The sequence below is a fragment of the Cynocephalus volans genome, chromosome 3 (genome assembly GCF_027409185.1).
Source record: "Cynocephalus volans isolate mCynVol1 chromosome 3, mCynVol1.pri, whole genome shotgun sequence".
Classification (NCBI taxonomy): domain Eukaryota; kingdom Metazoa; phylum Chordata; class Mammalia; order Dermoptera; family Cynocephalidae; genus Cynocephalus; species Cynocephalus volans.
This window is the reverse complement of record NC_084462.1, coordinates 80,970,195-80,991,007: the sequence shown is the minus strand read 5'-3', so window position 1 is coordinate 80,991,007 and position 20,813 is coordinate 80,970,195. Positions and strand designations below refer to the sequence as shown.

Sequence of the window (20,813 nt, the reverse complement as noted above, 5' to 3'; positions counted from 1 at the left end):
GATTCTAACTCGCTAATTCAGACAAACAGCAATGCACAGTCAATGACAGTTTCACCACAAGAGGATTAAGTCACAGCCTCTAATTAAGACAGCATTTGTACAATTCGTACCGTCAGAGAATCACACCAGACCAGACATCTGCAGGAATCTGTGAGCAGTTGTCAAAACTTCCATTTTCATGTGTGAGTGAAGGTGGGAACCAGAACAAGCAGGTATTGGAAAGGTGGTCTTTGGAGAGACTCCAAGATGCAGCCTGAGAAGGAACAGAAGGGGAAAGGCTTCAAGCGCAGACTGGTCTTGAAGAGCAGCTTAGGTAAAGAAATACTTGCTGAGGTCCTGGGCACGTTTATAATGATCGTAAGTATTTCCTGATTTCCTAAGTTCTGACCCAAATAATGCCTCCCTAGCTGCCACACTGGTGTTGGAGAGTTTTGTTTTGGTTTATTTTCTCTAAGTTAGTTATCAGATTCGCATCTTCCAGGAAGCAACAATTTATTTCTAGGCTGTTTGACTAGTTAGTGGCCATAATACTAGGTTCTCATTTACTCATTGCATTTGTCCAAAAAATTGGTGGGGGTGGAACGGGGGAGTGAAGTGCTTTCTTCATTTCAGGGATTTACTTAGACTCTAAAATGGCGTTGTAATTTAAAAGTCAGTTGTTAGAAATTTTTTCATTGATTAATTGATTTGTATTATGCTTGCTTCCCATAAGCAATGGAGTGACACAGTCACCTGGAATAAGTATTCACAGCCAATAGATACTGATGGCAAGAAACAGCTCATTATGACAAGTGCCTGGCAAAGACTGTGTTGTCAGATCACTTGATTTTTAATAAATTATAAATTGTACTAAGTAGAAACAGTGTATCATGCAATAGCCCAGCTTTGGTATTTTATCATTTTTTCCCTCTATTTAACTCAAGCTAATCTCTAAAGAACTTTAATTAGATGATTATAAGAACCTTCTAGATATAATTGAGGGGCTGATTCTAAGAACCTCCCGAGGATTTGTCCAGAGATTTACTCAGACATTAATAAAAGACTGGAAAGTTTACTGAAGTGGTAAGGGTTTTCATCCTGTTGCATGTTCTAGCGTTCTCTGAATCCTGAATTTTTAGCTGCAGCCAGATCATTTACGAACAGAAAACTATTGTCATGTGGCAACTGTTGATTTTAACTTGTTAATAATAATAATAATATTAATAATAACAATAATAATAATAATAAAAACCTGCTCAAAGATTCCCTACACCAGGTATAAATAATTTCATTTTTCTTAGGGTTATAGAGAATTGCCCATAAACTCTGTACATTAAAAGTTCTTTGTTTGGGGTAAATACATAATAATTTAGAAAAATAAGCTTATAATGTGTCAGCTGAGCCAAAATTGAGAAACAAATATGAACTCAAAAAATTGAACAGTGGTTCAGTTTTGTTTCTCAATTTTGAGACATGAAAAAAGAGTCATAATTTTTCTGGTCTCTAAGAGGATCTTACCTGATTCACTCACATGTTTACAGGAGCTACAGGCAGTTTCTTATATTCCTCACTTTTCCCTGGCAGTAGCCTTAGCTGCTGGAACCACACACACTCTCAAAATTTAGATGTGGGAAGGTTGTGGGAAAAGAGAGAAAATAAAAGCCAATGATTCTTCTGATTCAAGTCGCTCCTTACTGAAAAATTGCTCACAGTAAGTCTGAGAACTTTGCATCATGTACCTTGACAATTTGAACCCAAAGAGGAGAGCAGTTGTCACCACAGACTGATTTCTTCCCCACAGTGACCTGTGGTACAGAAAAGTGAAGCAAATTCAGTTACAATTCTTAGTGCTCTGCAGAAAATAAAGAGGGGGAAGTGAACTAAACATTCTTTTTTTTTTTTTTTAATAACCAAAAAAGTCAAAACCCTCCTTATTTCTTAAGGAGAAAACCTGTTTCCTAATCCCATTCTCTCTGAGTTAAGACAGTGACAGTTCTGTTCATGAAACTAGCAGCATGTCTTCCCTGGTATTTAAGGTGGGAGCTAAGGAAATCATATCTTCATATTATATGTTGAAAAATTAAACTTCGTATCTAAAGCCAATCTTTTCCTGAAAGGATTCATTTCATTTCTATTTACACCATACATTTGTTTTCTAAAGTGAACCCTTTAGATTATAATTGTGATTATAATCTTCAATTTGGTTGAGGTTTGAGGGGATGTGTGAACAAGCAACTTCTGCAGAAACACAATATTTTTTTAACAATATGTCTACATGGTTTCACTCAAAGGTTATCCAAAGCAATTGTTTCTGCCTTATTAGAAAATGTGCGTTTGGCCTTGCTTTCTTAGTAAAATGTTCTGCATGTTGATAAGGCATGAGGAAAGGGAACATTAAAAAGATGGCAAAGGATATGTAGGATTCATCAGTCCTTGAAATTCATGAGTTTGGTTCCCCCCACCCGCCCCGAGACCCCGGGAAACTGGTGCTGTTTTTCTCCCTCTCAATAACTGCTCTTAGGAGAAACACCTCAAACTCATTCATACCATGATGTAAATGACTGATAAGGCCCCCTGAAAAATTCTTTATAAACTACAACTAAAACCAACAATAATTAACACATAATCCAAAATACTAGCTCTAATTTGGCCTTTCAGACATTAGGACACATAGGCCTTTCACCTCTACTGGTGTCAGGAAAAAAGATTTGCAATGTATCTTCCCTCTCACAGGGAAAAGAAGCGTTGAGCTGCAAGGATAGAGAGCGTATATTAAGTACCTAACATACATTAGGTTCTTGAGAAACACTTGTTTAATTCTAACAATAGCTGCCTTAGGAAGGCTTTATTATCACCCATAAACAGCTGCAGAAAATGAAGGCTTAAAGAGATGAAGTCACCGGCCCAAACCAGGAAAGCCTTGAACCGGGATTCTTTCTAATTCTAGATCTACCATACCACTTCTCAAACATTGCTGGAACTCCTTGAGTAATGTCCTTGATGGGTGGTAAATCAAACTCCCTCCACTTCAACACTGCCGTAGACTGGGTCAGTTAGCTGTTATTTGCTTGCAGGCCTGCAAGTTTAACTGGTGAGCATGCTGATGAGACCTGACCATGACCTGTACCCCAGAGCTGATGTCTTCACTTTCTATGTTGCAGGAAAGACTGCTTAATGCAGATGGACAGGTATAATAAGGTAAAGGTAGAGAACAGGAGACTATTGAGCTCCCTCATCTGGGCTCCTTGCCTGGGGATGTCATTAGCACAGAGACATTAGCACATTAGAAGCTGTATTAGTTCAGGGACCCGCATGAGAACTAACACTGTCCACCCGCTTCCTGATGTGTTACTTGACTGCATTATGATCTTGGGCAATGAATTTAACCTCCTTGAGTCTCTGTTTCCTCAAAATGAGATAACACTTCCTAGTATTTCTGTGAGAATTAGGTATATATTACACGTAAAGTTCCTGACATAGGTAACACTCATTCAATGCCAGCTCCCTTTCCCCTTCCTAGTGTATTTTCCTCTTCCACTTGAGAGTCCTTCTAGTATCTGAAAACAGCTGCTTTGTCTGCTCCGGGGCATCTTGCAGGTTCCTTTCCCCAGCATCTGCCACAGAGCTGTGCACATATATAAAGGGAACCCTGCAAATGTGTATTAAATTAAAATCTCTTCCTTGAGCTAAACTTTCTAGAATCTCCAGTCATTTCGAGTCATTTCTCATAAGGGCTATGTTTGCTCCTCACTGTTCTATATACTCTTTTTTCACACTTTTCATGATTCTTTGATACACCCTTCCAGGGCTGGGCTTGTGAGTGGGTAACATCTCCTGGTGTAGGAGGAAAGACCCTAAATTCTTTGAGAATCGGCCTTTGGCATCTCTAAGAGTGAAAAAAAATGCACAACTACTAAAAGTAATACCCTTGATTTGTGCCCTGCAGGGACATAGAAAGGAACTATCATGGAGCCAGAATATGAGGGGTGGGGGAGCGGGCAGGAGGGAGGAAGGGAGGAAGCAGGCAGCCAATGTGAGAAACTTCAGACACCACAGTGTTTCCTACTTCCCACTGCTGCCTTCCTCCATGACTTTGTGACCAAGTGTCTGGCCTTGCCAGGGTCACAGAATTCGTTGCTCTCTTCTGGGAGGATTCTCGGTCAGATATGCTGGCTATAGAATATCTAGGCTTTAAAATTATTATTACAAAGTGTGTTCAGATCTTGGAGTAGTCTATTCCATATATGGGAGCTTTTGAAACAAAAGAATATGTAGTCAGCATTTAGAGTGAAATAAGAAATTTCTTAAAATAAACCAGATTAAAGAAGACGTCTGTTTTGCAGGGCATAATCTGGGACTATTTTGGTCTACTACATTATTTAGAATCCCCAGATACTGGTAGGACAGCTCTGAGACAGGAGCAGGCAGATGTCATGGGCCCTTTTTATTGATGGAGAAGCTGAGGCACAGGCTAATGCAATCCTGTGTCCTCTGAATCAGCCCAGGGCCCACTGCCCAGACTTAGGTGCACACTGCCCTTGGGTCTCCAACTGTGCTTTTCCTCCAAGGAGTACAGAGTGTTTGTTCCTATCAATTCTTGCTTTTGTTCATATTTTGCCTGGAAGAGAGAGAAAAAGGAAGGTGACTGACTCCGTTTTGCCAGATGGGGCAATAGCTGTAACCTAATTAGGAGTCTCACCCAAGGTCACCCAGCCCTTGAGTGCAAGATCTTGGTTTGATTCCTTGACTGCAGTCATTCCTAATATACCATCATTGATGGGAATTCACTCATTTCACATGAAAGCCCAAGAGAACCTGACTAATTTTATAGCCTGAAATATTAGACATTAGAGTGGTGAAAGATAATTATATAGAACAGGCAATCATATCAGGGACATTTTGTAGAAGATCTGTTAGCAGGGTTTGGGGACCTCTTTACCACCTACAAATGTATTCAAACCTCTTGTAACACAAGGGTTCAGCCATATCTTTGTGGCCCTGATGAACACTCTGACCATGCACTGCACTGTGTTTTCCTCTAGTACCTCTATTTTCTAGATTTTCTTTAAGACTACCCTTTTGGCTAGGAGCAAAGGACCTATAGAGAAATGGGCCTCAAGAGACCCCATAACTCCTCTCGCTTGCTTTCTGACTCAACAGTCCCCTGCCCTTTGCCTGTTTCCTCCGTGCTTGGTTTTGGTAGCTCAAGGCTTTGCAAAGCCTCTGCCACTCAAGCGTGGGATGCCAGGACTGAGGGTCACGCAGAGCTAGAGCTGTCAATTTGCCAACAGCTGATAGGTCAGAGGCTCTGCTGTCAGCAGAGCCCTAGATGATCCTGGCCATGGCGGTTTGTCTGTTGGAGCTGTGGAGGGGTCCACCGTCCTCGGGCCCTCACACGGTGGCTTTGGAATGAAGGGTACTCTGTTGTCTGACCCCTACATCTCTTAGATGAGGGAACCCACAGTATCACAGAATTCTGTCAAATACTCTTTCCACCACAAGCTGAACATCAGAGAGAACTTCCATGGCCAATCCTACATGCTTCTAGTTACTTAAGATTTATGGTCAATGCTGGGTCCTTCACGGATTTGTACTTCTGTATTTGGGTGTTCTGTCCCTTTAAGAAAGTCCAAGATTCTAAATCTGAACTGTGAAGAGGTAAACACCAAAGGTTCTAAGTGGGTTCTTGCCCTGATACCCTCATGGGGCCTAAGGAGGCCTGAAGCTGGAGGTTAAAGACAGAAGGCTCTCTCCCTTCAAACATGGTGACGAGGACAAGAGAGGGGGAAGGGGGTTAACACTGACCAAGCATCCTCTGTACCCCAGCAATCTTTAATCCTTAAACAATCTCACGAGGTAAAGGAATTGTTCTCGTTTTACAGATGAGGAAGTGAAGGCCGAGTTAAGCACCTTTCTCACAAGCAAGCCTGTGGCAAAGCTGGGTTTAGAATCCAATCTCTGGTTTCTCTTCACCATGCTGAAGTTCTCATTCTCATGCATGCTTTTGAACTTTTACTATTTTCACCTAAAAAAAATGTTGTTTTGTAAGTTTTTCAAATTTACCTACATGGCTTCTCCAACTTGAGGTTTTCCCTCCAAAACCTTTTTGAGATTTATCTCTTTTGGAGCCTATAGATGTTAATGCATTTTAGTTGTTGCATGGTATGGATGGTTTACAGAGCCATTCCTCTTGTGAACTGTTATGTCAATTGCCATTGGTCACAATTATCAGCACAGCTGCAGCGAACATGTTCATACACATCTCCTCGTAAACATGTTCAAGAGTTTCTCTTAAGTATATATGCAGAAGTGGATCTGGTGGTTCCAGGGTGTGTGCATTTTTAACTTTATGTGTATTGTGAAATTGCTCTCCAAAGTGGTTTCAAATTTGTACTACCAGCAGCAACATTAGAGCTTCCATTTTCCACATACTAAACCACCTGTGATATTATTCACCCTCATATTTTTGTTCCTTTGACAGATAGGAAATAGAATTTTACCAATAATTTTAATCAATTCCAGTGTAGTGATCATCTTTTCATATGTTTACTGAACCTTTAGGTTTCCTCTTCCGTGAATTGCTTGCTCATGTCCTCTGCATATTTCTTTTTGGGATGTTTTACTTTTTCTTAATGGTTATAGGATATTGCTATTTATTTTAAATCCAGACACTGAAGATATTTTGTGTTTTTCTTATTAAGGTTTAATGTTTTGCTTTTCATATTTGGGTCCTTAAATCATTAGAATTTATTTTGGTATATGATATAGGGTGGGTATCTATTATCTATGTCTGGAAGGAATAGCTAATTATCCCAGTACCATTTTTGACCAGCCTATCTTATCTCCCCTGGCTGTGATGACATCTCTATCACATACCAGTTTACATATGTATGTGGTTCTGTGTCTAGACTATTCAGTTCCATTGACATACTTGTCCAAACTTGCACAAATGCCATATATTTTTGTTATAATCACTTTCTAAATTCTTTTGTTTTCTGGTGTCTCTTGTCCTTATCATTTTTTTCAATATTGCTTCAGCTATTTTTAACTTTTTATTCCTCCACATATATTGTAAGATCAGTTTATTGAGTTCCATAAATACACTGTAGAGATTTTAACTGGAAATACATTGAATTTATATATTATTCTAGATAAAACTGACATGTTTGGAGTACAGAATTTTCTCATCCATGAACATAGAATAGCTCTTCTTTTATGTCTGCTTTTTATATTTCTTAACTAAAGTTTTATAATTTACTTTGTAATAGTCATATATATCTTTGTTAGATATATTTCTAGGTACCTTATAGATCTTGTTACTATTGTGAATGGTACCTTTTAAAGTTTTTTTAAAACTATTTTTGAAATTGGCAAATAATTCTATGTATTTATGCTGTACAGCATGATGTTTTGAAATATCTATACATTGTGGAATGGCTAATTTGAGCTAATTAACATATGTATTACCTCATATATATACTTTTTTTTCTTTTTTGGTGAATACACTTAAAATACAATTTCTTAGCAATTTTCAAGTATATAATACATTGTTATTAACTATAGTCACCATGGGAAGTGTTTGGAGCACAGGTAGTGGGGGAAACAGGCCCACGGGGAGAAAACTGGGGCACAGCAAGGACAGCTGATCTGCCCCCCCAATCAACACAGGACCACTCAGAGGAGACTGGTCAGGAATATAGAACTTCAGGGGGTACAGTTTGCTGAAAAGACTCAGGCCCAGACCAGAGTTTCTACACAACCCAAGTGCACCAGATCTCACGAGACCTGGAAGTACCTACAAAGTCAGCCATTAAACCCTGAACTGCACAAAAAGCCTTCCCTAGGGAACCAGCAGCAAAGCAGCAATTTAACTCAACCACACAGCTCAAGGGCTGGTCCCCACAGGAAGTTCCCCCATTTTAGAAGTAAGCAAAGGACAAAAAATTAGTTCCAGTGCAGAGTTTAAGTGGTAGGAACAGCAAATAATGCAACACAGAACTGAAAGAAAAAACAAAATACCCACAACCAGAGACAAAGTTTGATGTTAACTAGTAAAGGCCTCACATAACCAAAGAACACCTATAAAACCTAGAAGGACCGGAAGTCCCCTGGGCTACCAAGCCAGGGAGTGGGTAGGGCTAGGGGACCCAACCACACACCCCTGGCATCTGCACCCAGCCCAGCAATGACCAAGCCACCACTGGAAGCTCTCTAGTCTCCCCTGTAGGATTGAGGGTGGTGCTACAGACCTCAACCCTGCCCCTCCCCTTTCCCCCTTCCTCTCAACTGCTCCATAACAACATAACAAAATGTAAAAAAAAAAAGTTAATAAATAAAGTTAAAAAAAATAAAGAAATCTAGTTCCTCAGTCTTACTAGTCCTATTTCAAGTGCTCAAGAGCCATATGTGACTACTGGCTACCATATCGAATGGTATAGATATGGAAGTTTTCCCTCATTGAAAGATGTTCTACTGTACTGCACTGATACAGACAGTATTTTTTCTGAAAATAATGAGGGCTTTTCTTTTTTTTCTTTCTAGTTCTTAAATATTTAATCTCTTCTCATTGTCTTATTATTGTGATTAAAAACCTTTCATACAATGCTAATAGAAACTATAATCGTGGCATTCTTATTTTATTCCCAACTGTAAAGAAACTGCTTCTAATGTTTTACCATTAAGTATGATAATTCCTAAAGATTTTTGGTAGATACTGATGATTTGATTGAGGAAATTCCTGCCTATCCCTTATTTACTAAAACTTTCGTTAGGAATGATTGTTGAATTTTTTTAAAATTACCTTTTTTTCCATCTATCAAGATAAGCATGTGAGTTTCTCTTGTCATCTGTTGATGTAGTAAATTACACTGATAAATTTCTTAGCATTACATCATCTTTATATTCCTGGGATTAGTCCCCACCAAATTATGCAACATTTAGTTTGCAATGTTTTATTAAATATTTGAACTACAATTTTTTTCTTATGTTGTCTTTGTCTAGTTTTATTATATTTGCCTCATGAAATAAATTGAAATTCTTTCCCTTTTTTTATATTTACTGGAATACTTTGTATAAAATGGGGATTTTATGTTCCTTAAAGATTACTTAGCATGTGCACTGAAAAACAGGAAGAGACAGAGAGATGGGGAAAGATTTGTTTAAAAGTAAGCTATAAGGCTAATTTAGATTTTCTATCCTTGATTCCATTTTGACAATTTTTGTATTTATCTAGAAAATTGTATTTTATTTGCAGTTTCAAATACAGTTTTTTTCAAAATTAGTGATACTTCTTAAACTAATACTTTGAAGTAACTTATGAAATTTTTTTTTACAGTATTTGCTTATGGCTTTTAAAATATCTACTGCACTTGTGGTGATGTCCTCTTTTTAATATTAAAAGAAAATTTTCTTTGTTTTCCACTTTAGTCCTTTCTGCTTTCATCTTTCTTAGATCCTTCTACTCAGTTGATCTGCTTTTTCATTCCTCCTTTTTCTCCTCTAAGTGCTCTTTCTAATCTTTAAATATTTACCCTTAAATTTTTTAAGAAATGTATTCTTGAGTTAAAGTTTAAAGTAAACCAACATTGGGCCGAGCCCGTGGCGCACTCGGGAGAGTGCGGTGCTGGGAGTGCGGCGACGCTCCCGCCGCGGGTTCGGATCCTATATAGGAATGGCCAGTGCACTCACTGGCTGAGTGCCGGTCACGAAAAAGACAAAAAAATAAATAAATAAATTTTAAAAATAAAGTAAACCAACATCTCTTTAGCTTGGCTGGTTAGAGCACAGCCTTATAGCACAAAGGTCATGGGTCTGGATCTCCTGACTGATCAGCTGCCCCCGCAACGCCAAAAAAAACCTCCTCTGAACAATACAAAATTAAAAATTTAATTCCAATCAACCACTTTACCTTACATGTCATTAATAATATCTAGTATTTAAATTCCTCCCTCATTATTGTTATTATTGGTGTTTTTAATAATGAATGCTTATTTAAATTTACTATCATTTGTTAGTTTATTTGCTGATCATTACTGCATACATCCATTATTTTCTTTTAAGTAAATCTCCTTTGTGCAGTTCTCCCTTTAGGAAATTTTCAAGAAGGGAGTGTGAGGGAGAAATTTTCTCAGTCTTTGTCTAAATATGTCTTTATTTGATGCTCAAGGTTGAATGATACATTAACTAATAAATTTTAGGTTGATTATTTTTCTTGGCATTTTGCTGGTGTTATCTCAACGTCTCTGTTACAGCTGTTGTCAAGTCTGACATTGGTCTCCTTTTCAGCCTTAATAATCTGAATGTCTCTCGTTACTCATAAGAGCTTCTCTTTGTTTTTATTCTGAAATTTCACTATAACATGACTAGGGGTGAATTTATTTTATTTCTAGTCTTCAGGTGTCATTGTTCGTCTTTGATTTAAAGATTTGTGTTTTTCACCAATTCTGGAAAATTTTTGTCTTTATCACCTTGCCCTTCCCCCAGTCTCTGTATTTTTGTCCCTTTAGAACTTCTGTTATATTATATTTATATACATGCTTGATCCTGTCGTTTTTTCTTCATGTCTCTTAATCACTCTTTTATATTTTTCTCTGTTATTCTCTAATCCATGCTGAATTTTGTGTAGTTGTCTTAAATCTATCTTCCAACCAATTTCCTATTCTGTTGTATCTAATCTTCTTTTTAACACATTCTTTGAGTCTTTTGTTTTATTGGCATGTTTTTATTTAATTAATTAATTTATTTATTTATTTTTACTTTTTATTTTTTTTAAAAGATGGCCGGTAAGGGGATCTCAACCCTTGACTTGGTGCTGTCAGCACCACACTCAGCAAGTGAGCCAATCGGCCATCCCTATATGGGATCCGAACCTGTGGCCTTGGTGTTATCAGCACCGCACTCTCCCAAGTGAGCCACAGGCCGGCCCAGGCATGTTTTTATTACTGTTAGTTTTATTTGGTTCTTTTTTAAAACTGCATTTCTTTTCTTATGGGCTTATTTCTATTATCTCTTTAACTCACCAAAGCCTAATATACAAGGGCACTTCAAAAAGTTCATGGAAAGATTCGTATTATCTTTTAATTCTGTTTTTCCACAAACTTTTTGAAGTAACCTCATATTTATAGTGTTTTAAGACTATTCTGTCATCTCAAGCTTTGGGGGACCTAATAATTTTGTTTATTTTATCAAGTGACTCTCATTCATTATCTTTTTCTTTAGTGTTTTTAAAATTTGTGTTGTAAACTCTTCTGGGGGGTGCGTTCTCTGTGGGAATTCCATTTAGACTGAGCAGTAGAGCTGTTCCTCCAGAGCAGACTTACATTTGCTTCTGCTGGGTCCCCCGGGTATAGCACCAGCCAGAAATAATTATTGTGAAGTGGAAAGCTGAAAAAAAAAATTGGTGGATGAAGGTGCCTGCTGAAGAGGACTCTCCCGAAAGAACCTCTTTTTGCTCCCTTTCTCCCAAAGTGGGATGTGTGACCACAAATGACTAAGAGGTCCTGTGCTTCCTCTAAATGAGGCTGGTTCTATTCAAGTCCTTAGATCTTGAGTCAGTAGCAGCTGAAAGAGGATTTTCCTGCGGGCTTCCCCTTATCAGCAATGAACATGAAGAACCAGACTAGCCTGGGAAATTTCACAGTTCCAAAGGACTTAGGGGGAAAAGCCTGTTCTGGGTCACTGATCAAGGGGCTGCAGACTCCTGGAGCCAAACTTGATTCTGCCAAATTGAACTCTGACTTTCATTTCTGAGTTTAAATTTTGACCCATAAAACTTTCTATGTTGATTGACTTTGGAAGGGGAAGTCGTTTTTTTTCTATTTTCCAGAAGTGAATTTGGTTAGTTTTTCTTTAATGACAAGTCCATTGCAACATGTCCTCATCACTTGACAAGAAAGGAGAACACAGGAATGAGAGCAGAAGTCAGCTCCTCTTTACTCATCAGCCCTGTGATGAAGATATGACACAACGTAAAAGCAGTGAGGAAGAGGAGCCTCATAAGAGTGAGATACCCAGCAGATCTGATCAGGTTGCTAAAGCAGCCAGCAATGAAGGCTATTCCATACATCTAGCGGGCACCTAATTTTATGTCTGGGGTAGGATCGCTGAGTTCACTGAACTTGCTAAGCAAAATAAATGTTTTAAGAGAAATATACCAGCAAAATACACCCCATCCCCCACCCCCCTTTTTTTCCATGTTGGTGGGTTGGCTGATCATGCTAAGACTTAGGCCTGGGATGGCCAGTAGAGACCATAAAGGACCTGAGGGCTTAGTCTCTCTCAGCCTAGAATCAGCACACGTAACTTAGACTCTGGTGGAAGTTCAGGCTTTCTTATGAGAAAATGTCCAAAAAAAACTTATGCATCTATCAACAGGTGACTTATTAAAACATGGGAAAGCATCTGTGCAGTGGACTCCTCTGTAGCCATCAAAGATAATGTTTGCATGCTGATATGGAAAGGCTCTCTAAGCTATTCAAATGAAAAAGCAGGCAGAAAATTATGTGCGTAAACTACTCCCACTTGTGTTGACATACACATGCACACACATACTTTTGACGGAACATACCAGAAAGTGTTGATATTGGCCACCTACGGAGAATAAAAGTTGAAATCTGGGTGCAAAGAAAACAAAGGTCTCCTATTTTATTGAGTAACCTTTTGTAAATTAAAAAATTCTTGTTCACGTGTATTTTCTTCACGCCCTTGCTCCCCACAGAAGAGCTCACCCAGTGGAGTATGTCTCTTCTGAGTGTTTTAGGGAGTTGATCTAAGTGTGCTCTGAAGGACACTAGTTCCATAAGATATGATTAAGAATTACGTGAAAGAAAATATGCTGTCCTACCCAAATAGGAGTAGGAAACACTGGGTTAAACCAAGTTAAGCAGTTTTCTCAACTGCAGGAGTTATCAGAGCCTTTAATGTTCATTGTAAATCTCTAAGTATAGAATAGAATATATTTCCCCCAACCTATTTGACCAAGAACCCCCCTGTTTTGGAGGAGCATCCCACGGGACTGATGACCTGTAGAACATATTGTGAGAATTGCGGGCCTTGGAATGAATCTAAAAAACACATCTATCCCCAAAACTCCTCTATCTTCAGGGATCTTCTAGACTGAAAGTGACCCCAGGTGTCTTGGCCATTGTGGGGCACTGTGGATACAGGGAGCACTGTCCTCAGCAGCCCCCACCCACACACAACACGCTCAGACCCATATGAACATGCATACCTAATATGAACATGCATACCTTGATATACAAATATTTAATTCATTTCTTATTCTGGCCCCCTGGTATCATGATCAAGTTCTTGTCCAAATCGGCATTATTTGGGATGTGTTAAGGGGTGGGAATGCCTGGTGTGGGTCAGAAAATGACAGCACTGTTCTTTTCAGCCTAGTAGAGATAATGGAGTTTAGTCACCTCTCACTTCTGAGTCCAGGGCTGGTTCTTGTACTCTTTTCTACCTGCAGAGCACTGAGGTTGGCCATGTGCCCATTCACCTGGCCGTCGAATCTCGAGATTCCTCCCTTTTTATGGTCCTTCCCCAATATCGTCTCTTTTCAAGTACAGCTAGTTCTTGAGCGGTGTTTGAGCTCATCCTGACATTCTCTCAGGCTGCAGGCCACTACATACTTTGTTTTTAACCAGAATGTCCAGGTTTCAGTCTTGGTTCTTTGTGACTACTTTTGTTATGACTGAGAAAATTTTATTTTCTGATTGGAAAACTAACTGACTAGAAAGCTGTGCATAAATATGCGTTCTGTCCTAATAAAGGGAACGAGTAGACCCACAGAGGTAGCAGCAGTTGTCACAGAAGGAGACAGGGCTGGGAAGCAGAGAACCTGGCTCCAGAATCAGATACTGCCACTTATTAGTGATATGATTCTTGTCAAGTCACTAATCTTTTCGTTTTCAAATGGGAATGAAGTACTGGGAGGAATAACACAAGCAGTGTATATGGTCATGCCAGCCCAGGGTGCACATGCTGTGAACGTTTTCTCTTTCATCCATCCAGTGGTGAAAACGATGTGCGGTCAAACCTTGGCCCCGGAACTTACCACTTGTGTGAATGTGGGAAATTCTCTTAACCCCTCTGTAAGCTGTGGTTTCCTTATGTGTAAAATGGAAACAGTAAGAGGACCTGACTCTTAGGGTCATTATGAGGACTAATAGGCTCATGTATGAAAAGCACTTAGCTCATAAAAAGCACTCCATAAATATTAGTTGTTGTCACTATGATCATTGTATGTTCAAAAGGATATGGTCACATAGACTGAATAAGTAGATATAAACAGGTGGAGGAGGAAGGATGTGGGGCTTGTATGACACATACCTACGAAGCAGGGAGGCCGAGGTTCGCAGAGAATGCTGCGTGGCGGAATGGTGTTTATCCTCCTTCCTTTCCATTTACAAAAAGCAAAATGCTTACAGGAGCAAGGGAGCCCCTGGTAAGCCCCAAAGTGACTCTTTTCAAAAACAGGGATTGTGTTTTTTAGTCTGTCTATGACCACCACCCTAGATAAAGTTTTGTTGCCCATAGTCAGTCTTTGAAGGTTACCACAGATCCTTCCTCCAGGAACTGAGAGGCTCTGCTGCGTCTCAGCCCAAGGATCTTTTCACCATGGTATCTGTGGGGCCAGGAAATCACTGGCACCAAAGGCTTAATGGATCTCTCTTCCCAGACCTTAAGACAGGAGTCAATAGCCCCCAAACTTATTGAGACCAGACAGAAAACATATATGAGTAAAGCAGACATGGTAGGTTTAGGAGGGAAGTAGACAGTGTATGCCCAGTCTTAAGGGACATCTGCTACCCAGACTCTCTCTATTCCAACCAGGAATGGGTAAGACTTTACCAGATTTTCTAGTTTTTCAAGAGTGGCCAGAATTCCGTGTGTCATTTTTCTATTTTTAAATACTGGCAATTTCCAAAAGAAAAATAAACAAGAATTACCATATGAGCCAAACAAAGCCACATCTATGAGCAGCTCACTCCTGCTCATAGGTGGCCTCCACCATGGGGTACCAATTTGTGACTCTACTCGAAAGATGTCCCTCATCACACTCTACAAAGACAAACCAGTCTCATCAGGAAACAGCAAATGGGGAGAGCTCAGGGTCCAAGCCTTCCGTCTGCTATCATCTGTTTACAGGAGGCCCGGCTATTGGAAACTGAATTTCTGCATGTGCAGGATTGTGGGCCTTTTCTTTTTCATTCTACCACCTGGCAAAATTGGTTGAGGCAACAGTGTGAAAACTGTTTTATTCCAGGCAATATCAGAAGAGAAATCTTAATCTTTTAGCATCTTAATCCAATTCCCCATTAGGCCAATTTGTTATACCCTCCTGTGCCTATATTAATATCCTCTCAGATTTAATTGTATCATGTTCAGTGATTCAGTAATTTGGGGTATTGATCAAATGATTCAATAATTTGGGGGGGGACTTCAATGTCAAAATAGCCACCATCTACTTAGTAAGCTGGATGACAAAATCACATCTCCACATGTACTTTCTCTGGGCATAAATGCTTAAGCCACTCATTACCAAGCTTAAAACAGTAAATGACAGTACCACACAGCTCAGCCATGCTTTCCTTGTGATTCCTACTACTCCTTGGCTTGTACTATGGTTGTGTATCCTACCTGTCTCACTGGTCTGCAAGCTCCCAGAGGACCTATGTCTGATTTTTTGTATCCCTGCTACCGCCAGGCACCATGCTTGGCACTGGAACTTCAAATGTCCATACATATAGAGGAATGAATACAGGAAGGAAGGAACAGCTGAGCAATGCCAAATCCCGACTAGAATTAGAGGTACTTGTAGAGTTGGGGATCTTAGTATCCTAGAATTTGATTGTTTGAAAGACAGACTTCTGAAGCACAAATCTGGATGAACTATTCGTTTGGCTCAGGCACACTTGAGGGCAGTTTAGTGTAAGTGAAGGAACATGAAAATTGAACAAATGTTAACTTTGGGCTCAAAAAGATATTTTCATTAGTTGTATGTCCTCGAGCAAATTACATAATTTCTTTGTCCCAAGGTTTCTTTAGATGGAAACAGGAGAGTTTTCCTCACCCTTAGGTTATTATGGGAACCAAATGAGAATATACACACACACACATATACATATACATATACATATACATATACATATACATATACATATACATATATATGTATGTGTGTATATGTATTTGAACATATACAAAAGAAATCAGTTTGTGTTGCCACAGATATGCTCCTTTAATACTGACTCCTGTTTTATGAACATTTGTATCATTTAATGACAAATTACCTACTTGAGGGTATTTTTAATTTAAAGTGTATTCCTTTCCTATTTCCAAGAAGACCTGCAGCAATGTACAAGGTAAACATTCATACATAACTCATGTTCTTGGGCCACACTGTTGCTAACCTATGTGGCACATAGCAAACGTGCCCTGAATTGGCACTACTGGATTAAAGGAGAATATTAGCTTCCTAGAAAAGTCTTTAAAAGAACAATAATAAATAAATACCAGCTGGATGAGATTTGGAGGTATTGGGGTATTTTATAATGACCACCTGCATTACTTCTTAGGCTCTGGTTCAATAAAAGATACTAAAAGGGTGTGTAGGAGAGGGGGAATTGCTCCTTGAGTCTTAGTGTTGAGAATAAGTACGAATGCTACATAAGTCTCCCAAATGCTGGCCAGTGCCACAGAAATCTATGTGCCTGGTGGGTATGGCTCAGCAGTGTGGAAAAAGCGCATCCCAGCATTATCTCAGTGTCCCCACCTAGGTCACCTACATCTAGTATTAGGCAAGTTTGCTCAGCATTACGGGGGTGGGAGTGTTGATGACCACAAAATTGAGAGACTGAGGAAAGGAGAGAGCAAGAAAGAACAAGAGATGAAAGGGCTTAACTCTGTCTCAGTCTAGTTTTCTACTGGTGAGCTCTTGGTCCTCTAATGGAAGTTGTCTATGTAAAAAGAGCTGGAAATCAAGCAAATAAAAGTTCAGAAAATAGGTTTTGCATAAACTGAAAGTGCTGGACATAATCACCAACATATCTCATTGATCTCTGAGAAAGGAAGGGAGATTGGAACTGCAATGGATTTTTCTCTAGGTCAATGGGAAGCTTTGGTAGATAAGCACAAGTGTTGAGTATTCTCTGAACCAGGGTTACCACATTTGTTGTCACCAGAAAAGCTACTTGTGCTGGCACAAAGATCAGAAACTACAATGAGTCTCCCAAATTAGCTTCGGCCTAGTCCTTTCTTCTCAAACTGATGTATTTGGTTTACAATGAGGCTGTTTATACTGGATAGATTGGTGACAGATGGCTACTACCTGGGGTCTCCAAGTCCTCAGCCTTAGCTGACAGCCCTTTGCTTTCAACATGCAGATAGAAAAACTGGTGCCCTTATCCCACATCTTGTGGAAAACCCAGTGTCCTCCCTGAATATTGCCATTAACTCGTGGTTGCTTCTGACAACCTCTTGCTCCGTCCAGCGTATAGTGGTTAGGAGCTCAGATCTCTGACTAAGACAGACCTGTGATCAAATCCTGGTTCTGTCTCATTATAGTGATATAACATTGGGCAAGTTACTTGAACTTTCTCAGCCTCAATTTCCTCATCCATGAGATGGAGATAATAATAATTACCTCCTAGTGTGATTGGAAGTTAGTAATAGGGTAATGATAAAGAAATATAGGTAAAGCACTTAGCATGGAAACTGGCACCATGAATGTACCAAATAGATGGTAGCTAGTGTTGATATTCCTTTATTCACAGTACCTCAAACAAATGAGTCAAGATGGTAATCATGTCATGCAGAATTATTTATTCCACAACCCATGAAAAAGTTTCCCAAGGAGATCTTTCAAAAATTTTCAAGAACCCCACAGGCTTGTCATTTCTTTTAGTATTCATTAATTCTGAAAATACTGAATCACAAATCACAAAAGGTAAAAAAAAAAAAAAAAAAAAAAAAACTTAAAAAAAAATCTTTGGACACTATTCACAGGAAACAATGAACACAGGAAACACAGACGTCTTGCAACAGTTGCAAGGTTCCCTGGTGGTCCCTGGCTCCAGCTTGCATGCACTGACATTTTACTAAGGAATTCCTAAACTTCATTAACTTCTGCTTTTCTGAAAGGGCCCAGTTTCTATATACTCACTGAACAAATATTTATTGAGTGTCTGTTATACACCATGTATTCTGCTAGGGACATCTTGTTTTACACTTTAAAGGAGGTAATAAATATGCAAGAGATTTGAGAAGGGTCAAATGCAACAAAACCTGTGGGCTGAGTGTGCCTGTCCCCATCCCCAGCGTTTCAGTTCGTAGTAATCATTTCATCATGTTGAGTTTCACCGTGTGCTCAATAAACAGCTTGTCATAGCAGTCATGGCTCAGTTGAGAGCTGCCCAGCGGTCCCAACTGATATTTCCCAGAATTACCCTTCCTACTTTTCACATCCTACCCCCAAACTGACTATCTCTGTTTTTCTGCTTTCTCTTGAAAGCAGGGAAAATGGTCTCTTTTCCCCTGCTTATGTTTACATATTTTAATATATTGCAGCAAATATTATTTGAGCATGGAATGTAAAGAAGAATGAGCTTCCCTGGTGGACGTGATAGTCATGATTGAAATGACAATCATGAAATGAAAATGTATAGATGTAGTAGAGGAGGCAGAAGAGGACAATCAGGGCTTCAGTTGGAGGAGAAAGGCCCACGGAGAAGGTAGGATTTTAGCTCAGTGTCAAGAATAGATTGGGTTTGGTTGGGGAAGGTACAGGGAAAGGACATTCCTTCTGGAAGGCACAGCATGAGCAGAAGTGCAGAGGTGGGAAGGAGTGTCATCAGATCAAAGGGCCCAGAGTGACTGGATGCCAGCCTGGCCGATGCAGAAGATTTATGCTGGGCAATACTGGGCAGAATGTGGCTGGGGTCATGAGGCGAGCCATGGGGAGTCCCAAGTACCAGCTTGAGGACATGGTGCTGGACTTTCTGAGCAGTGGGGGGTGGGATGCATGTGGTGCTCACTGGCACGGTCACTGGATCGGGAGAGATTGGAGGTGGAGACACTGGTCGGAGGCTTCATAAAAAGGCTCAGCAAGATATGGGAATGGTTGACTAGAGCTGACCAAGGGAGAGAAGGGAGAAGGAATGCCAGATGATTCCGGAAGGTTTGGCTTGGGTGATTGGGAATGGCTGGGTACCTCGCACAACAATCCACCTTTTGTATGAAGTCTGCCTTTGAAAGGTCTTTCTTCCTATTCCATGGAAATTCTTTCTTCTGATCCTGCCATGCATGGAACCTGATAATAAACACAGCATTTATCCTATTCTTTTCTGGTGTTGCTTTCCTACCAAAAGCATGAAAAACCTGCCAACTATGAAATGGCCCATCTTTGGAGAGTATCACAAATAGTCAAAACTACTTGAAGATCTTATCAGCTTCCCACTTCCCCTCTCCCCTCAAAATCTGATCCCATGACTAGGAATGAAACAGCAACCATTTCTAATATCTGTCATAGATGTATTTTTCCCCCTGTTTTCATTGCTAGCTAATGAGTTAGCAGTGAAGTTCACAGGTTCCATTGTCTGAACTTACTTACCCTGAACTGGAGTGTTCCTTTTGGGTTTATGCTAAAAGCAATAATATCCTGCACCTATTACTGACTTATGCTGTTTAAACAGTGCCTTCACTAATGTTACCTCATTTGATACTTTATTGAAAAATCGTATGAAGCAAGCCTGGCAGGGATTATTATTTCCCTTTAAACACATAAGCAAACTTAGACTAAGAAGTAACATGTTCTTTTACACAGCCACCAAGTGTCATACCTGGAAATGATTTCTTTTCTAGTTATTTAATTACCTCTAATATACTAAACGCTGTTACAGAGGCAAAGAAATTCAATACATTATCTTGAATATCTTCTGATAAAATTGAAAAAATCAGGTGTAAGTATGTGAACAGTTAAATTACATCCCATGGCTAAGTGGTCTGCCAGATGGCAATAAAAGCCATGCATGAGTCAAAAAACAGGGCTAGTTATCACATCATAATGTGACACAAAAATACAAGAGGATTGTGTTCATTTCTGGGCTTTGTGTTTTGAGAGGGATAGTGACAACTTAGACCTTATCTAGGTGAGACTTACTGGGAGTCTGAAGCCCCAGAGATCAAAGATGAAGGGACAAGTTCCAGAAGAGAGAACTCAGTGGGGGTAAGGGAGGGTGGCATTCTGCTCTCTCCTTATTGCAATGCCTAGCATATGATACAGCCCTATTGTTCTTGGTACCAAGAGCAGGCCTGCAGCTAATAGACAGAAGTTATAGGAAGAAAGCCTCCAACTTCATATAGGGAAGTACTCCCCAACTGCCGGAACAATAAAACATACATAAAACTAGCTGCCTAAGGTGGTAAAGACTTCCGTGTCCCTAAAAGTGATCCAGCATGGGCCAGGTGAACACCTATTTAGGATGTTATAGGGAGGATGCTTATATCAGATTTCATCTGTGTGCTATTGAGTTCAGAGCATAATGGCATAGCTGAGAGGTGAGGGATGCTCACTCTTGGAACCCAGACACCATGTTGTGAAGAAGCCAGGCCACATAGAGAAGCCATTTGTAGCCCCTGCTAAGGTATCAACTGACAGTCAACATCAACCACTAGATGCGTGAATGTGTGAGCCTTCGGGTAATTCCTGTGGTCCAACCTCTGAACCTCCCACATTTGATACCAGAAGGAGCAGAGATGAGGGGCCCTGTCAAACTTTGCCCAAACTGCAGATTCATAAGCAAAATAAATGTTATCATTTTAAGCCACTA

The 20,813-nt window shown here is 39.8% G+C and overlaps 1 protein-coding gene across 2 annotated transcripts in view; it reads left to right on the top strand.

Moving 5' to 3' along the window:
• The first annotated feature begins 246 nt into the window (after window positions 1-246).
• Window positions 247-20,813, top strand: part of AQP9 (aquaporin 9) — a 38,000-nt gene continuing 17,433 nt past the window's right edge. For both annotated transcript variants that reach the window (XM_063091896.1, XM_063091897.1), the window contains exon 1: window positions 247-357. In XM_063091896.1, the coding sequence (XP_062947966.1) occupies window positions 247-357 (111 nt within the window). The remainder of the gene's footprint in view (window positions 358-20,813) is intronic.